The following is a 14,058-nucleotide window of genomic DNA, read 5'->3' on the forward strand; positions in this document are numbered from 1 at the left end:
CTAGAAAGGGCTTAATTGTGAATTCTTCCCCTGTCTCTTTGAGATGTCTGTGTATCTCCTATAATTCCAGAGTGTGTCTTTTAAGGACCAGTCCTTTGACATGTAATCAACAAGAAGGATAAGTCCTCAGTCTCCCAATCTCTAGGAGGATAGAATCCTAACTTCTTTAACTGCCAGCTAGCAGACATAGTTGACCTAATTGCATTTACATTGACCAACCCTTTATAATTTTTCACTTCTCTGACTCTACTGAGCCCTTACTTGCTCATCTCCTTCATTCTCCCTTTAAAATGCCCAATCACTTCCGCACAAATGGGAACGGATCTCTGCTCATTCCCCTATTAGCAATAACTGAATAAAATCTGTTATCATCACTTTAATGCCGGGCTTTGTTTATCTGTAATACTACTGAAGCCACAGATTACTGACCCTACCACCAGAGTTTCTAATTCTAGAGGCCTGGGGTGAAGTCAAGAATTTATATTTCTAACAGTTCTTGGTGATTCTGATATAGTGGTCCATACTTTGAGAATCACTGCTTTGGCTCATGTTCCCTATTTCCCAGATAAAACTTTTCAGTGATACAGAATCCTCAAAATATTATTTGACTGCCTGTTGATTTCATTTGAGGGTACTCAGAACGTTAATAAGTGCCAAGAATCTCGTCAAGTTATGCTTTGAATCTTCAGCTCTTTTATTTTTTTTTTATTTTTTTTTTTTATAGAGGCATGTTTTTATTTATTTATTTATTATATTTATTTGTTTTGTTTATACATGCACTGGGTACAGTCAGAAGCGCGGGAGGGTGAGAGAATTCACCAGAGCCAGAGCGGGGAGCAGAGCAGGCAGAAGGGCTGAAGTACACTGCTGAGGGGAGCAGCGGGCCGCAGGAGAGGTCTGCGCACCATGTGGGATCCTCCTCCGGTGGCCGGGGAGCAGCCGGGGATCGAACCGGCGCCGCAGAGGCCGCGGGCAGCTTCGCAACCCAGCGCTCAACCGCTGCGCCACCGGGGAGGCCCTCTTCAGCTCTTTTAAAGGGAATAGCTGAGCTCACCCTATTGCAGCTTCTATTTCTTAGCACTCTACCTAAAGATATGGCTCTTTCTCCCTGGCCTTCGGCTCAGAGTTTCCAGGTCAGAGTTTGGATAGGAAATACCAGGATAAGTTCAAGGCTGTGAAGCCTCTCATATCTGGTCTGCTCTGGGAATGTTACCACTCTTCCTTGCATGCAACTGCATTCATTTACAGAGGGAGACATCACATTTGGGAGAGTTGAAGAAGAAGAAGTACTACAGAGGCTTAAACAGAAAACATTAGTCTGATTACCTACATGCTACTTTCCTAATCACTGAAACATTTGAAATGAGACTGAGAGTTCTACTGCTAGAAGTCAGCAAAGCCCACGAATATTTGCCCCTTAACAATCACATATCTCTTGACACAGGTAGAAGGGCAGCTCTGTTTTGAATCCCAAGAGCAATAAGCAACTACTTCACTGTTAAATAACACAGAATGCCAACATCCCATTAACTTATATGAAGATCTCCAATCTCTACTAGTTTCATATTTTAGGTTCTATAATTTGCCACACTGGATTTCTAGTACCAGTTATTGAATTAACATTTTTTTTTTTGGTCATAAAAAGTTTCTAACACAACTCTATCTTAAAAATGGTAATAGTCATTATATGGGGTTGTCTCAGAGAAACTGAGGGCAAGAATGCCTCAGTAATGATCTAGAACCTGGGATTAAAACACAATGAAGACTCCCCATCTCTCATCTCTGCTTAGAATTCAAAGTTTTCTTCTCTTTCTGCAGACCAGCATCTTTTACTTCTGTTCCTTTGGTGGGAAAATTGACTGCTGACAGCTTCCAAGTTTTACACTTGGGGAAATCTGACCAGATTTTTAGGGAATGAGATTCTGATTGATCCATTTTGGATCAGTTGTCCATCTCTGACTCAATCCGCTATGGTTATAGGGAACATGATAGTTTTTTTCTGTAACTCCGGGTAGTAGGGAAAGGGTTAATTCCCAGAAATGGAGGGTTGAGCAGATAATCCAACAGCTGTCCATTACACTAGAAAGCTTCTATTCCTTCCACCACTCATCTCTTCAAGTCACTGCTCTCTTCTGTCACTGGTGGCTTTCAAAAGAGTTTCCTTTGTACTCTTCTTTACCATCTACTTATTTCTTCCCAATCTGATTTGTTTGTCTCCACTACTCTCTTATGTAGCTGGAAGTGTTTTCAGTGTTTGCATAGACTGTTCTCAGACTTTATTCATCTTGACTAGTCTTGGGTTCAGCACTTTGTGTTAAAACTGACAGTATCTACCGCCTTCCATTAAGTCCCAAGCCCAGTCTGGTTACCGTTCAAGTTACAGAATAGAACATGTTTTGTTTTCTGCCCTTTTGTTGAAAGAGTGGGTCCTAAAAGCCAGCAGACTGGTGCTACGTCAAAATCAAATAAGGAGATTCTGAAAATAGATTTTTATTTCAAAAGATTATGATTCTGTACATCTGGAATTGGAGCTCTTATGGTTATTTTGCAAGAGCTACCTGACAGATTTATTTGCACTGAGGTTTGGAAACAAAGGTCCTAACACTAGCACATTGTAGCTCAGTACCAGAAAGGTATAACTTTAATCTAGTTTAATTTGTGTTGGTGCTTATCTCCTTGTCCAAAGGGATCCTGAGGACAAAGCATATTCAATTTCACTTTGTCTCTGCATTGCCTTGGGCAAATAAATACTTTAAGTTTCACCAGTCATTAACTGAGGCCAGCAACTCTTCTACAAAGAATCACAATCAGTAAAAGTAAGTGGATTACTGCAGAAATTTTGGTTATTATATTTACATCTCATATATGTCATTTTGTAATAGGGTGATCCCCAAGAAAAGGGGAGGTACCAGGTTCCATGTCCCACCCAAGGGAGGGTGGAGCAGAGCTGGAAGGAGAAGAACCTGGAGAGGAGACTGGAGAAGGGAGGAAGAAGGATGGAGAGCAAAAAGGAGACCTAGAGAAGGCACATGGAGCAGAGAGACACATGAACAAGCTGCACTTGCTTCTTGATCCTTGACTGGTTGAAACAGATGTGGGTGAGAGATCTGTGGGGAGGTTAACAATGGCAGTGTTGATCTTGATTTTAATTTTACTTTTTCTCCCAGACTTGCCTGATTGTTTCTAATCCTTTTCTATGGGTCCCTGCCGTAAGGTGCTTTAGACTTGTGGCAGGATTTTGGGACTTGCTGTGGGCCAACCCTGTTTGGCTGGAAATTTTCCCACAAGGGGTTGGGTGAGTTTGGGTGCTTGGATTGGAGACTGTATTCCTTGTCTTTTTTTTTTTTGTATTACAGACTAATTGTATTAAAGTTCCCTTCCATTGATGGTCATTATGTTTTATCTTGATGCAGCAGATGGCAGATCCTATTTAGAGTTGCAAGGGGTGAGGGTTCTGGGTGCCCCTCTCCCAGCCCTGTAACATTTTCTTGTTCATTAAAGGCTATGCATATTACTTTTTCTTCTGAAGAAATTCCCCCTTCTGGGAAATTTTAGCATACTTTAGTTGAAATTCAATGAATCCACTCTACTGCTTTTCTTTCCCATGATGCATCACTCCCCCTCCCCACTCCTTTTCCTGGGAAAGGTGGTAAATAGTTTGAAGCAACTGAGTGGATGCCAGCAGTTGGGGTGCAAATGCTAAACAAATATCATCAGGCCCCGCCACTTGTGACCTTGTGGCCTCAAGGGATTACCGGGGTGTTGCGCGAAGCCATAAGACCACAACTCCCAGGATGCCCTTCCACTCCGCTCTGCCCCGCCTTTCCCCTCTCCCACTCCACCAGCTAGAAAGCGCTTACGGTAGCGAAGACGAGGCAACATGGCTCCCAGAGGTGGATGGAAGAGGCTCATCCTCCTACCCCCTTTGAAGTGGTGAAGAGCAGCCGGAGAGAAAAAAAAAGAGCGAAAGAGAGAGACATAACTGGAGCCCACCATCGCTTTTAACCTGCTGTTGGGCCGGCCTCACCCCTTTCCACCCAAATCCAATCTGGGCTCGTGTCCACTACACCCCGCCCTCATTCACTTACCCCACCCTCCCCTCGGGAATCTTTTCCCCGCCCCTCCACCTCCCCCCACCCCAGTCCTTCCGCAGAGTGCGCACGCGCCCGCCCCCAACTTCGCGCCCAGATCGCCGCCTATCCTGCTAGCGCAGCCGCTGTCTCGTCTGTCCACGGACGAAGCATGGGCGTCCAGGGCTTCCAAGAGTTCCTGGAAAAGCGGTGCCCCGGGGCCGTGGTGCCCGTGGACCTCCTCAAACTCGCGCGCACAGTGTCGCGCCAGCAGCAGCAGCACCAGCATCGCCAACTGCCACCTACAGCTGCCCTAGCACCCGGAACTCCACGCGCCATCAGGGGCTCTGCGCCTGTGCAGACGCCGCTCCCGCCTGCTGCCTTGGGTGCCTACTCAGGGGGCGCGGGACCGACTCGGCACCATCATCCCGCGCACCACTTCTACCACCACAGCCAGGCGCGCTCCGGGCTGCACCCGCCGCCGCTCCCGCTGCCCCCCACTCCTCTGCCCGGGGCCCGGGTGCTGGTGGACGCGGGCTCGGCCCTGCCGCGGCTTTATGGCGGCTACCAGACGGATTGGGTGTGTGGCGGCCAGTGGAACGCTATGCTGGGCTACTTGTCAGCGCTGTGCCAGGCTTGTGCCTATCCCGGCGGCGACGGCCTGGAATTGGTGGTCATGTTCCCCGGTGGCCTGGGTAAGGACCGGCTGGCGGAATGGGGCCGTCGGTGCCAGGCCGAGCGGCAGACAGCGCAACTGATCGTGGGACACGTGGGCAACAAGGGCACCCCTCCTCCACGGGCCTGGTTCCTGCCACCGGCCTGCCTGAGCCACTGCGTGAGGCTAGCACTCATCCGCTTCCGGGTCAAGGTGAGGGAGGGGCCGGATCTTAAATAATACATCGCACACCTATTCCTTCCCAGCTAAACACCTAACCAATTATCCAGTTACCTCCCTCTCATCTACCTTTCTCACCGCCGGCCCAGCTAACCCACTTAACTAACTACCCTCAACCATAGTTATCCATCTACCCTTCCTTTCATCCCACCCCCAACCAGTTAGCTCACCTACATAACCACATCTCTACCATCTCATCCCAGTAACTCCCTTTACCATCAGTTGCCCACTTGGCCTATCTCTAGGTTTTAGCAGAATTTCTTTTGTACCCCCGTTTTTCCACGTGTCTACTGCCTCAGGCTGAAATGCCTTTTTCTAAATTTTTACATTCGGCATCTCTCTTCTCTCTTTCCAGCCTTTCAGCAAGTGACATATATTAATTGAACACCCACAACTTCTCCGCCCATTTTGACCCAGTGCTGCTTTTTTTACCCATCTGTCTATTCATGTTTTTTTTTTTTTCATTTCATCATGTTTCTCTCTCCTCCTGCCTTAGCCTAAACAGACATCCCACTGATTCAGTCACTCTTCAACAAGTATTAACCATCTGAGAGTAAGGAACTTTAAAGGCATTGAGACATAGTTCCTGCCCATGTAAAATATATTGAATACAAACATGAAACTTTTATTTAATGGTATAAATGTGTATGTGATTTTGCTTTGTGGTACATATTGTAAGTTCAGTACCTGTTTTCCATGTGGGGTTGAGGGTGGTTGGCGAGATCTATGGGCTAAAATGATCAGGAGAGGTTTCCCTCAGGACTTTGGCCCTCACCTGGTCTTTTATTAGCTTGGTTTTGAATGGGCTACAGGTTTGGGAGGAGACTGCGTTAAGTGGAAGAAAGAAAATGAGCAGAAGCAAAAAGGAATATCAGTGTGTAAGGCCCCATGGGCAGTTAAATCCAATCTCTGCATGTAGTTGGGTCACTGCAATATGGGGCCTTGGGAACAGTTTGGCAGCATCCCCAGTGCCTGGCACCACTGCTATTACTCGGTGGCTTTCCCATACTCTTAGGTTTCAAGTTCCTACGTGGAAAGAATAGCAAGGTTTGAAAAGTACAGGAGGTGAGCAGGAAGAATAAAAAGAAAACTACAGGGTTGGGTAGGATGAAACCTCAAACCCACTCTCCAACCAAGGCTCTTTGAGATGTTTTCAGTTAGAAGACAGAACAGGGAATTGTGGAAATCATAGACTAATAAAATGGTGCTGGGTGGATTAATAATAAGGAAACAAATCAACAGAGAGACTGAAAGACCAGCATAGAGAAGCTTGCAGTGATCATAGAGTTTCTTACTAGAATCCTTGTGTCCAGCAAATCAAATCTGTGCTTAGACTGGGTAGATTTTAGCTGTTTTTAAGAATAGATAAATCTAGTTGTCAGTTATCTTAAACATACAAAGTAGGACACTCATTTATTTTCATGTTCCCTGGCTGAACATTATTCAGTAGATTTTTCACAGCCATTCTTTGTATTTTGTTTTCGCTGATCCCACCCAAGCTTCAAGGAGTATTTCCTCATTGTTATTAACCTAGTTGGTGGAAACAGTCTACCAATCAATGATAGACATTTACTATGTGTCAGATGCTAATCTATGTCCTTAAGAAAAAAAAGTCACATTTGATTCTCAAAATATTGGTGAAGCTTTTTTTCCTGTTTTCCAAATGAGGAAACCAAGGCACAGGAGTTTTAAAAATCACCCAGAAATAAAGGGCAGAACTGGGATTCATGCACCGGCAGCTTGGCTCCAAAGCTCATACTCTTAACAAGGGTGGTCTAAATGAATCTAACACCAGTGTTCTGAATATTTGAACCTAAATTTATGGTATAGTATAGAGTTTAATATTTTCTAAAGTGCCAATGGAACAAAACAATTTTGAATTAGTAAAAATAAATAATATCAGGTGCATGCCTAGGAGTCTCAACTGCTTGATCACATGGTAAGATTGTGTTTAGCTTTGGAAACACCACAAGATTCTTTCAAAATGGCTGTATCATTTTACATTCCTACCAGCAACGAGTAAGTGTTTCTTTTCTGCATCCTCACCAAAGAAAGACTGAATCTCTTCAAAGTGCCAATGTGATTAGATCATTCCCTCAATTTAAGCTTTCCAGGCTTGTGGGTAAAACAGGTTGGGTCATTTATGTTACTCATTTGTTGAGTGCTTCTATAGACTAGGTACTATGCAGGTTGCTGAGGTTTCAGAGATAAATAAGAAGATACCTGCTCTCAAGGAAGTCAGGTTTTCAGACAGAGTGTAAACAAAGATACTGTGTGCTAATTGAAAACCACGAATAAAGAGTTCCTATAATGGGCATTGGTAGTTCTGTGTGAGGGGGAGGCTTCACAGATTGGTGCTTAACTTTGAAAAGGGCTGGGAAGGATTGTTCAAATAATGGGCAAGGATGTGAAGACCTCTAATGGCCTGCTGTGAACTCTGAATAGATTTTGATTAAAGGTTGGTAGGGTAACTGAACACTGAGTATGGGTTTGCGATTTCCAGATTTTCTTTTTGTTCCTGTACCCCAAGAGAGTTTTTGAAAGCAACCCACCCTAATATTGCCTACATAGCCTCATTTTAAAAAAAACAGTTCATCAAAAAATAAGATGGATTGATATGTAATAAGGAAGTGTAATAAAGAAGGTAGAATTTTGGTGGTGGGCTGTTCAGGTGTTCACTGTAATAATATTTCAACTTTGCCATATGTTTGAAGTTTTTCATAATGAAATGTTGGGAAGAGGGGGAAAATTCCAGCAGTTCTCTTCATTCCTTAGAACCACCATTTGGAGAATATAAAAATCTTAGTCCCTATGCTTAATTATAACAAACTTTTCAACCTTTACCTATTCTCCGTAATGTCTTGTATATTTTAGGTTACAGGACACATTTTTTTCCATAAATGAATAGATCACTTACCCTAAGATTGACTTTTAAAGACTATAGGGTGGTTCTTAATATAGTGGATTTAAGACTCCGAAATTGCTATTTGTAGGTGCATGTATCTATAGAGGTTACCAGTGGAGTGAAGTTCTCTCTTGGTTCTGGTCAGTGGTTATTGTTGGAATAACAGATAATTTTCTGGATTATATAAAACATACACTTGAAAAGTATTTTAATAACCGATTGTAGTTTGCCTTTTCAGAGGTGTGTTCTAAGATCTTAAAGATAGCAGTTTTTCACTTGGATGATCTATACCAACCATTTCTTTTGACTGAAAAGCTATACCTTTAGAACAAAGCCCATGACTTTATTGCTTCTCTCCTTGGTTTTGTTCTTCAGATTAGGCCACAGCACGGGCCTTTATTTCCAGTTTTATGTTCATTTGTGATAGAGAAAATAGAAGTGGAGGGATTAAATAAAAGATAAATAGCTGGATTGTTTGTTGAGCTTTAAACAATTTAGAACTTCCCATGAAAAGATTGAGTGTATATTACTGAGATGAATGTTGTTATTTGGTTGATTTTATTTGTATGTTCTACAAACCTTTGTATGTACTAATCAGCAGTAGAAAAAAAATTAAAAACTCACAAATTGGGGCCTCCCTGGTGGCACAAGGGGTTAAGATGCAACCTATGAAGCAATCTGCAGCCACTGCAGCACGAGTTTGATCCCCATCCGGGGAGCAACCCATATGGCGCTGCAGACCTCTCCTGTCTTGCCCGCTGCTCGCCTCAGCAGTGTATTTTGGTCAGTCTACCTGTTCTGTTCCCCACTCTGTCTCTGGTGAATTCTCTCACCCCCCACATCTCTGGCCTGTGCCCCAGCTCTTGTATGAATAAATAAAGAAATCTTAAAAAAAAAAAAACTCACAAATTGTTAGCCTGTTATCTTCCTAAGCGTCTCAGAAGTAGAGCAAACGGAAAGCAATTTTAAAACGTGGTTTGGGGGCCTCCCTGGTGGCACAGCGGGGTGAGCACAACACTGTGAAGTTGTCCGCAGCCTCTGCAGCATGGGTTCGATTCCCGCCGGCTAGGGGATTCCCACATGGCGTTGCAGACCTCTCCTGTCTTGCCCCCTGCTCCCCTCAGTAGTGTTTTCGGTCTTCTGCCTGTTCTGCTCCTCACTTTGTCTCTGGTGAATTCTCTTACCCTCCCACACCACAGATCCACCACTTCACAGTATAATTCTTTAGAGCGGGACAATAGAGAAAAGTGAGGTGATTTAAAGAAAACTAAGTTGCAGTACTTGCATGTGGCTGAAATCACATTGGCCAAAGTTTGAGAACGCTGACCAAAGGACTGATGGCATTTGTGCTTTGGTTTTCTCGAATACATTATAGCAATGGCTGCTATGCCTCCTGATTATTAAATTAATCCTTAATTGTATACATATCTATCCTGAAAAGTCAGTGGCTTTTCTAGGTGCTCTAGAAGGATGATAAGATAAGGATGAGTACTACTTCTTGAGCACCAAGTTGTATATAAAGGAATTTTTAAGTATTTTAATCCTCATAACTTACAAGATGCATGGTGTTCTTCCCCATTTGACAGTTGAATAGCTAAGATGCAAAGAGGTAAAATGATTTTTCTCTGAATACCACACTAGTAAGTGGTGGATAAAAATCCTTTTTCTGAGTCTGTACGGCTCAAAATCTCTTTCCACAATTCCACCACTGTTTCTCTTTTGCATGTTCTTGTGTAAGAATGTACAGCTTTATTGGCTCGTGATGACATGCATAGATACTTTAAGAGAAATAATAAATTGATTTATTGAGCATTTAGTTTCCAATACTGCCAGTATAAGGGAACTGTGTGAGCTAAGCACCAAGTGAGTGAGTCATATAGTGATGTTACAAGAATTCAAAAGTAGCATTTTTTTCTGCATTTTCAGTCTCTGGTTTCTTTCATTTACAGCATACACAAATCTTTAAAAAATTTCCCCTTTACTTTGGAATTCCCTTAAGCCAGTATCCATATCCCTTATCTTCCCTTTTATCCATTATTTTTGAAAAGGAAGACTATTATTCCCATTCCCTGCCCTGTTGCCACTTTATATCTGATGTCACCATTCTGACACTGACAAATCCATTTCCAGTTACCTTTTCTTGGTCCTCTTTGAGATTAGTTGACACTATCAACCCATTCTTTCCTTGGATTCCATAATCTTGCTTACTTCTGATTCTCCTTATAAAGCCCTCATTTCTCAGCTATAGTCTTCTACATTCATTTTCTAGGCAATCTTATCCATTATTATAGCTTTAAATATTAACTATTTTGATGATTACTGTAACTCTACCCGCAACCTCTCTTAGGAGAATTTGACACCTCTCAGCTCTACTGTTCAGTGTCTTATAGTCTAAAAAATATCCATGATGGAACTCATTAGTTTTCCCTAAATGTCCTACACCCATATTCTCTTTTTCTATGGATGGTAGCCAAGCCAGAAACCATGGAGCCCTTACTTCTTCACTCTCCTCATATTAACCTTGCTCGTAAATCCTGTCAGTTCTACCTCAAAAGTTTCTCAATCCAGCGACTTCCACTCCCTGCTGCCTTAGTTCAGGTCAGCATCGTTCATATCTGAATCATGAAAGTGACCTCAACTTTTTTCTTAACTACCTTCTTTATTAGTCTCTTCCACATTGCTGCCAGAGATATCATCCTGAAAACCAAAGCTGATTTTGTCATGTGTCCAAAGACACCCACTGGCTACTCTTTGCCTACCTTTCCAAGTCCAGACTTCTTGGCATGGCAAACAGTGTCTTTTACAATCTGATCCCAAATTCTCTTCAACCTTACTTGGTGCTTGCCTCTGCTCACATCTGTTCCAACCATTGAAAAGTCTTAACTGTTCTAAACATTTTTAGTATCCTAGGTATAACTGTCCTTTCACATGGTGTTTTTCTCATATTGGACAGCAAATTGACTTGCATAGCAAATTCTTACTTATTCTTGCTCAAAAGTTGTCACTGTGAAATCTTTCCCAGTCTGCCTTCCCTTATGCTTCTCTACCAGCATGCTTTTTTCTTACCTCTCATATTTCTTCCTCTCTCATGGTATTTTCATATCATGTTATCATTCTCTTTTTTTAAAAAAAGATTTATTTACGCATACAAGACCTGGGGTACAGGCCAGAGGTGTGTGTGTGTGTGAGAGGATTCAGCAGAGAGGGAGTGGGGAGCAGAACAGGTGGATTGACTGAAATACGGGGCTGAGGGGAGCAGCAGGCAAGACAGGAGAGGTCTGCTGCACCCTGGTGGTCGATTGAACTCGTGCTACAGTGGCTGCGGACAGCTTCATAGGTTGCGTCTTATAGAGGGCTATAATGGTCAGATAACGAAAAATTTAGAACCAGTATTTTATAATTTAATTCCATGTCATGTTAATTCCATGTAAGTCAACTTAGATTCCAAATGGAATTGTCAAACTCTGTTAAGTAAATTTGTAACTACTTAGCAGTGCAATAATGGAATAAGTTCCCCCATAGTGGTAAGTAGTAGCAGCTACCACAGGGGTTGGATACCTTACATAGTTTCATTATGTCTTTAAATTCACATTATCTTCAGGGTATGTATTAATCTCCATTTTTAACAACTAGAATAAAAACAAGTTCAGCAATAGTCACTGGCTCATGTTGCACTGCTAGAAAGTGGTTGTGTCAAGATATGGACCTAAATATATTTCAGACCAAAATCCTTCTTTAACATATCTCAAAACAGTTGCATTTTAAGACTGTTCCCTAGAACACATTTTCTTATGTTTAGTTTGTGTAGTATAATGGCTAAGAGCAGGAAACTTGGAACTGGGTTTATTTTTTTATTTTTTTAAAGATTTATTTATGCAAGAACTGGGGTACAGGCCAGAGGCGCAGGAGGGTGAGAGAATTTGCCAGAGACAGAGTGGGGAGCAGAACAGGCAGATGACCAAAAACACTGCTGAGGGGAGCAGCGGGCGAGACAGCAGAGGTCTGCCACACCATGTGGGTATCTCCCTGGCCAGCCAGGAATTGAACCTGCACTGCAGAGGTTGCAGACAGCTTCACAGCGCTGTGCTCAACTCGCTGTGCCACCGGGAAGGCCCCGGGTTTAAATCCTTATTCCGGTACCAGTTGTATAAATCTGGGTGAATTAACCTCTTTGTGCCTCAGTTTCCTCATTTGGAAGATGACGATAGTAATAATACCTACATTCCTGACTTGTGAGCATTACATAATTTAATGAGAATAAAGTTCTTAGAACATCATATGGCTCATAGTAAAGGCTATTTAAATGGCTGCTACTGTTGTTTTGACTTGAATATCTTATGTGCCAAGTAGATTGGACATTGATTATCCCACTCTCATACTTGAAGTTTAGCATGGCATGGCATGGCATGGCATGGAGGGTCCTTCGTGGTCTGCTTACCTTTCTCTGGCCTCATTTCACCCCCAATTTTCTTATCAGGACATGAATGCTTTTCAATGCAATGAATGTTTTTTTTTTTTTTTAACACCTACTCAATACCAGACCCTGTGCTGAGTACTATGAACAATGAAATCAATTCAGCAAACATTTATTGGGCTCCTACTGTGCACCAGGCACAGTTCAAGATTGTGAATATTCAGCAGTGAATGAAACACAGATTTCTAATCTAACCTCATGAAGTTTATATTCTATTGGGACAGACAGATAATAAACAAGATAAAAAGACTACATAGTATTTTAGGTGATCTAGTAAGTGCTGTGGGAGAAAAATGAAGCTGAAAAGTGAGATAAAGGAGTGTTGAAGTGAGGGGGCTACTCAGGAGCTCATAGGTTAGTAGGAAGAGACAAATAAGAAAATACTTAGTTTGAGCCCTGAGGATCATTCCTCTGGGACTTTGTCATAACCCCAAGGACATAGTCAACAGAAGTGGCAGGGCCAAGATTTGCATACCAGACACCAAACCCTTTGCCCTTACATCTGTCCCATGTAGGAAATTATGAACATTATGGCAAACTGGCAATCCATAAGACCACACTTTTTGAAAGAACATCATTGCTTTTTATTGATCTGTAGTGTTTATTAGAATCTGAAATAAAATAATTATGACTGAATATTGTCATCATCTACTTTGACAATTTTTCATTTCCCTCTAATTTAACTTGCATTGTATCAATACATTTCGTTTTTTAACAAATGGAAATTTCCTGTGAAAAAATTTAAGTTGTGAAAAGTCACCCAGAAGTTTGACATTCCAACCACTCTTGAAATATCAGATCCTCTGGCAACACTAGTTGTCCCTTTTGGTGAGCCATGTGGTCTTCATTTATTGTACCACTTCATGGTGTCTTCCTGACACAGTGACCAGGTGCCACTTGCATTTCATGATAGACATCTTCTATAATGGCTATTTATGATTCCCAACTTTTGGTATTCACACTTTTGTATATTCTCTCCCTCCACTCCTGGGTGTGGGCTAGACCTAGGGAACTGCTTTTAATGAAAAGACTACCACAAAAGATATGTCAGTTCCAAGATTAGGTCATAAAAACTGCAACTTGCACCTTGTTTGCACTCTTTCTCTGTCTTTCTCTGGCTTTTCTTGCTTGATCACTTTGATGAAGCAAGCTGCCATCTTGTGAGCTGCCCTATGGAGAGACCCACACGGCAAGGAAACTGAGGGCACCCTCCGACCAACAGCCAGTGAGGAACTGAGGGCCTCAGTCCAACATGCTGCAAGGAACTGAATCCTGCCAACAGCCACATGAGTGAGCTTGGAAATGGATCCTTCCCCAGTCCAGCCTTGAGATGACTGCAACCCCAGCTGACACCTTGATTGCAGCCTGTGAGAGACCCTGAGCCAGAGGACCCAGTTAAGCCACACCCACAGATACTTTGAGATTTTTTTTTTAAGTCACTATGTTTTGGGGTTAGTTTGTTGCACAGAAATAGATAACTAAAACACCATTGGTGGTTATTTTTGTACTTTTTAATAATAATTTTTAAAAGATTTATTTATTTATTAAAGATTTATTTATTTTTATACAAGAGCTGGGGTATAGGCCTAGAGGTGCGGGAGGGTGAGAGGATTCACCAGAGACAAAGCAGGGAGCAAAACAGGCAGACAATTGAAATATACTGCTGAAGGAAGCAGTGGGCATGACAGGAAAGGTCTGCCATGCCATGTGGGAA

General features: G+C 42.5%; 1 protein-coding gene across 4 annotated transcripts in view; it reads left to right on the forward strand.

Annotated features, from left to right (window-relative positions):
- Positions 1 to 4,182: 4,182 nt before the first annotated feature.
- FAM120C (family with sequence similarity 120C) overlaps positions 4,183 to 14,058 on the forward strand; it is a 139,773-nt gene continuing 129,897 nt past the window's right edge. For 3 of the 4 annotated variants that reach the window (XM_054695706.1, XM_037512349.2, XM_037512351.1), the window contains exon 1: positions 4,183 to 4,938. In XM_054695706.1, coding sequence (XP_054551681.1) covers positions 4,243 to 4,938 — 696 coding nt within the window. In that variant the 5' untranslated portion in view covers positions 4,183 to 4,242. The remainder of the gene's footprint in view (positions 4,939 to 14,058) is intronic. The other variant, XM_037512350.2, reaches the window with a different exon arrangement.

Source organism: Talpa occidentalis, unplaced genomic scaffold (assembly GCF_014898055.3).
Source record: "Talpa occidentalis isolate TD23 unplaced genomic scaffold, MPIMG_talOcc4v2.1 talOcc4.15, whole genome shotgun sequence".
NCBI classification, from domain to species: domain Eukaryota; kingdom Metazoa; phylum Chordata; class Mammalia; order Eulipotyphla; family Talpidae; genus Talpa; species Talpa occidentalis.